Raw genomic sequence first — 3,111 nt, 5'->3', positions numbered from 1 at the left:
TTGTCTCAGTGGAGCAAACGGAGCTAGGGCCTGATTGACTGCTGCTTACCTTAAAAGCGCCAGGCAAGGCTGCCGCACCACCCCTAAACATCCACACTGTGCAGTGTGTAGCTTCCACGTTCTGTCCACTGACTTCCCATTAACTCAATGTACCGGTTTATAATGTCATGCCGTAACTATTATTTTATTTGTTTACTTTCAGGTTACTCTATCGGGTAGCTTATAGATAAAGTATTATAGAATGTGACTTTTCCTTTCCAGTGTTTCCTATAAAATTTCCATGTCAGTTTTTCCATGCTGCATGGTGGTTTTTCTCACTTTTTCCTGGAGGGTTTGGTGGTGGGGGGAGCCTTCTTGCTTTACTATCCTTATCCTTCAGCATGTAGAGTAGATCTTGTAGTCATAGTTTTCTCTAACAAGCAGCCTCGAAAGGACCATAAGGTCTGTTGCTGTTTGCTTTCCTGTGTAATCCTGTGTAATCCTCCTCCTCCTCCTCCCCCTCCCCCCCCATTTTTCCCATGCCCGTTTTGTTTTTTCTTATTTTTCCTCCATGTTCCCCTTCTCCATTCTTTTTCCTCATATCAGTTTTCTTCTCGTTTATATTTTCATTTTTCTCCCACTTTTCCTCCCTCTCCTCTCCCTTTATGCTCTTATCCCTCTTGTTAGTCTACTGTGTTTTCCTCCGCCTCCTCTCACAGTGCTGACCTTTCTCTTTATCTCCTCTTTGTGACGCAGTGGGTTTATCCTCGAGCGAGGGAACATGTTAGGACAAAGAGCTGCGTTCTAGTCAGTGTAGGATGTTGCAGGCACCTCTTTATTACCGATTTATTTTGCACATTACACGTTAACATTCTCCTGTATGGAATTTACATAGTTTTAATAATCAACGTCATTTGCATCAGTAGCCAACACTGATATTTGGCCTTGTCGTTGTGTTGAAGGACGAAAATTGCTATCTTCAAGCCACTGTGCTCCCTATCTTCTCTATGGCTGTGAGACGTGGACGCTAAACTGTGACTTGCAGCGGTGAATCGACTCCTTTAGTACCGTACTATACTTTTTTTTTTTTTTTTTTTTTTTTTTTTTTTTTTTAAGGCGAAGATGCACTTAATAGGTTGGTGATGATTGGCTGACTGCAACATATCCGAATAACATTTACTGACCCAAATGTCCCCCTCAGATGTATGTTGTCAGTTAATAATGCTAACCAGCAAAGAGATTATGAAGTAATGTTGCAGTCAGCCAGTCATCACCATCCTGTCAAGCGCATCCTCGCCTCAATTAAAAAAAAAAAAATAAAAAATGAGTATAAGTGCTTTTGCAGGGTCATGGGATATCGCTGGTAGGGCCTGGTACGTAACAAGGTGCTGCTCCGTGAGAGTGATTCAAGACCTGATATCCACATAATACGTCAGCGCCAACGCCAGTTATATAGGCACGTTGCTCATTTTCCTAAGGTTGACCCTCAGAGAAAGCTAACCCGGAGTGAAGGAGACCAAGAGGAAGGTCACGGAACTCATGGCTGGAGCAGGTTATCATTCATGTCGAGAGATAACTAGAGAGGGAAGAGTCGCTGCCGGGAGGGTTGCACGAAGGGACGTTTGTAGGTAGTTGGAGGGTAAGTGAGGCTATGCGGCCCGCGGCGTTTGCCCCCACATGATGATGATATTGAGGTGTAGTGTGCGGAGTAATCACAAATAAGTGTTACGAAATCTGAGTGACGTAAAGTACGATGGGAAGGGCCGTGTTCTAGTTACCTTAGGAAGTTTCTAGCACCTGTTCCTTAGCGGTATGTTTCGTGTGTTGCACCATAACAGCACTGGACGGATTAATGGAGACTTCTTAACCCCTTCACTTTTGGAAGTCGTAGAGATAATAAAATCGTTGACGGTAGTATGAATTAAACACGTCATCGATATTGCAACTCGCGCTGCCTAAATAAAACTCTGTGGAATCTGCACTCCATATTGCATAGTCAGATTTACAAGCAGCTGATAAAATGATGAAGGGGGATAGTCAAGGAGGAGGGGGGAGTGAGACCATCCAGTGTATCATCATATATTTATTTTCTTATATAGTTTCAGTTTTCCAGTTGCTAAAAGGAAATCCGATTCATTAGACTTTGGTTTTCATTTTCGGGATAATTCTGTGTAAAGTCATGTTTTCAGGAGCTAAATCAGAATGGTATATTACTCACAAATTATTGGTAACGTGTTGGCTACCCTTTGTTGGCCAAGAGTACCCCCAGTGATGTCCTGTCCTTCGTGGTGTTAGTTTTTTTTTTTTTCCTTGGTGTTCACGTTTCCTGAAAATAGTAAATTATATTCGTCCACGTAATACATTATTTTTTGTGTATTTATTCTTTCTTTTTTCTCTTTTCTCTTTATTCCCACCTTTCCTCCTTCCTTCCTTCCTTTCTTTCATTCTTCTTTTTCTATTTCTTTCTTTTTATGTACCTACACTAAACCTCCAAGATTACGGGCATATGAATAGTTATTAATGTTTGTTATTGTGCTAATGTTGTATTACTGTATGACACATGTGTTGCAACCTTAAGCTGCTATTATGTGTATTAATGTGCAGCTCTGGAACTGTCCTCCTCTGTGTTTCCTACTGCCTATGATCTCTAGTCTTTTAAACCCAGTGTGTCATGGCTTCTCGAAATGAACGATTCATGAATATGGCTCTTTGTTATTTTTATTTTTTTCTTGGAGGGAACAATCTTGTGGGCTTTAGCTTTTGGTTCCTTCCTTCCATTAAAAAAAAAAAATCCTTGTGATTTGTCTTGCAGGGATGACTCATGACGGGCGGGGGGTGCTGTCTTTTTTTTTTTTTTACCCCTTGGAGTGAATAATCTTGCTGGCTCTGGTCTTTGGTTCCTTCTTCCTTTTATAAAGAAAAAAAATTACTTATTTGTCTTGCAGGGATGGGTCATGGCGGGGGTGCTGTTATCTTGTTTTTATTTTTTTATGGAGGGAACAGTCTTGTGGGCTTCTGGCCTTTGGTTCCTTCTTCCTTACAGAAAAAAAATACATGTTCTTTGTCTTTCAGGGATGGGTCATGGCGGGGGGTGCAGCAGATTCAAGGAACAGGTGGTGTGGGTGGGTGAAC

At 41.6% G+C, this 3,111-nt stretch overlaps 1 protein-coding gene across 1 annotated transcript in view; it reads left to right on the top strand.

The window, feature by feature from the left end:
- The first annotated feature begins 3,053 nt into the window (after nt 1-3,053).
- Nucleotides 3,054-3,111, top strand: part of smg (sterile alpha motif domain containing protein 4 smaug) — a 57,641-nt gene continuing 57,583 nt past the window's right edge. Inside the window, exon 1 of the mRNA XM_080270115.1 lies at nt 3,054-3,111. This exon is cut by the window's right edge and continues 168 nt beyond it. Coding sequence (XP_080126241.1) covers nt 3,054-3,111 — 58 coding nt within the window.

This window comes from Coenobita brevimanus, chromosome 39 (assembly GCF_032717465.1).
Source record: "Coenobita brevimanus isolate Jiangsu-jjx chromosome 39, ASM3271746v2, whole genome shotgun sequence".
NCBI lineage: Eukaryota > Metazoa > Arthropoda > Malacostraca > Decapoda > Coenobitidae > Coenobita > Coenobita brevimanus.
This window is presented reverse-complemented; position numbering and strand designations above follow the sequence as displayed.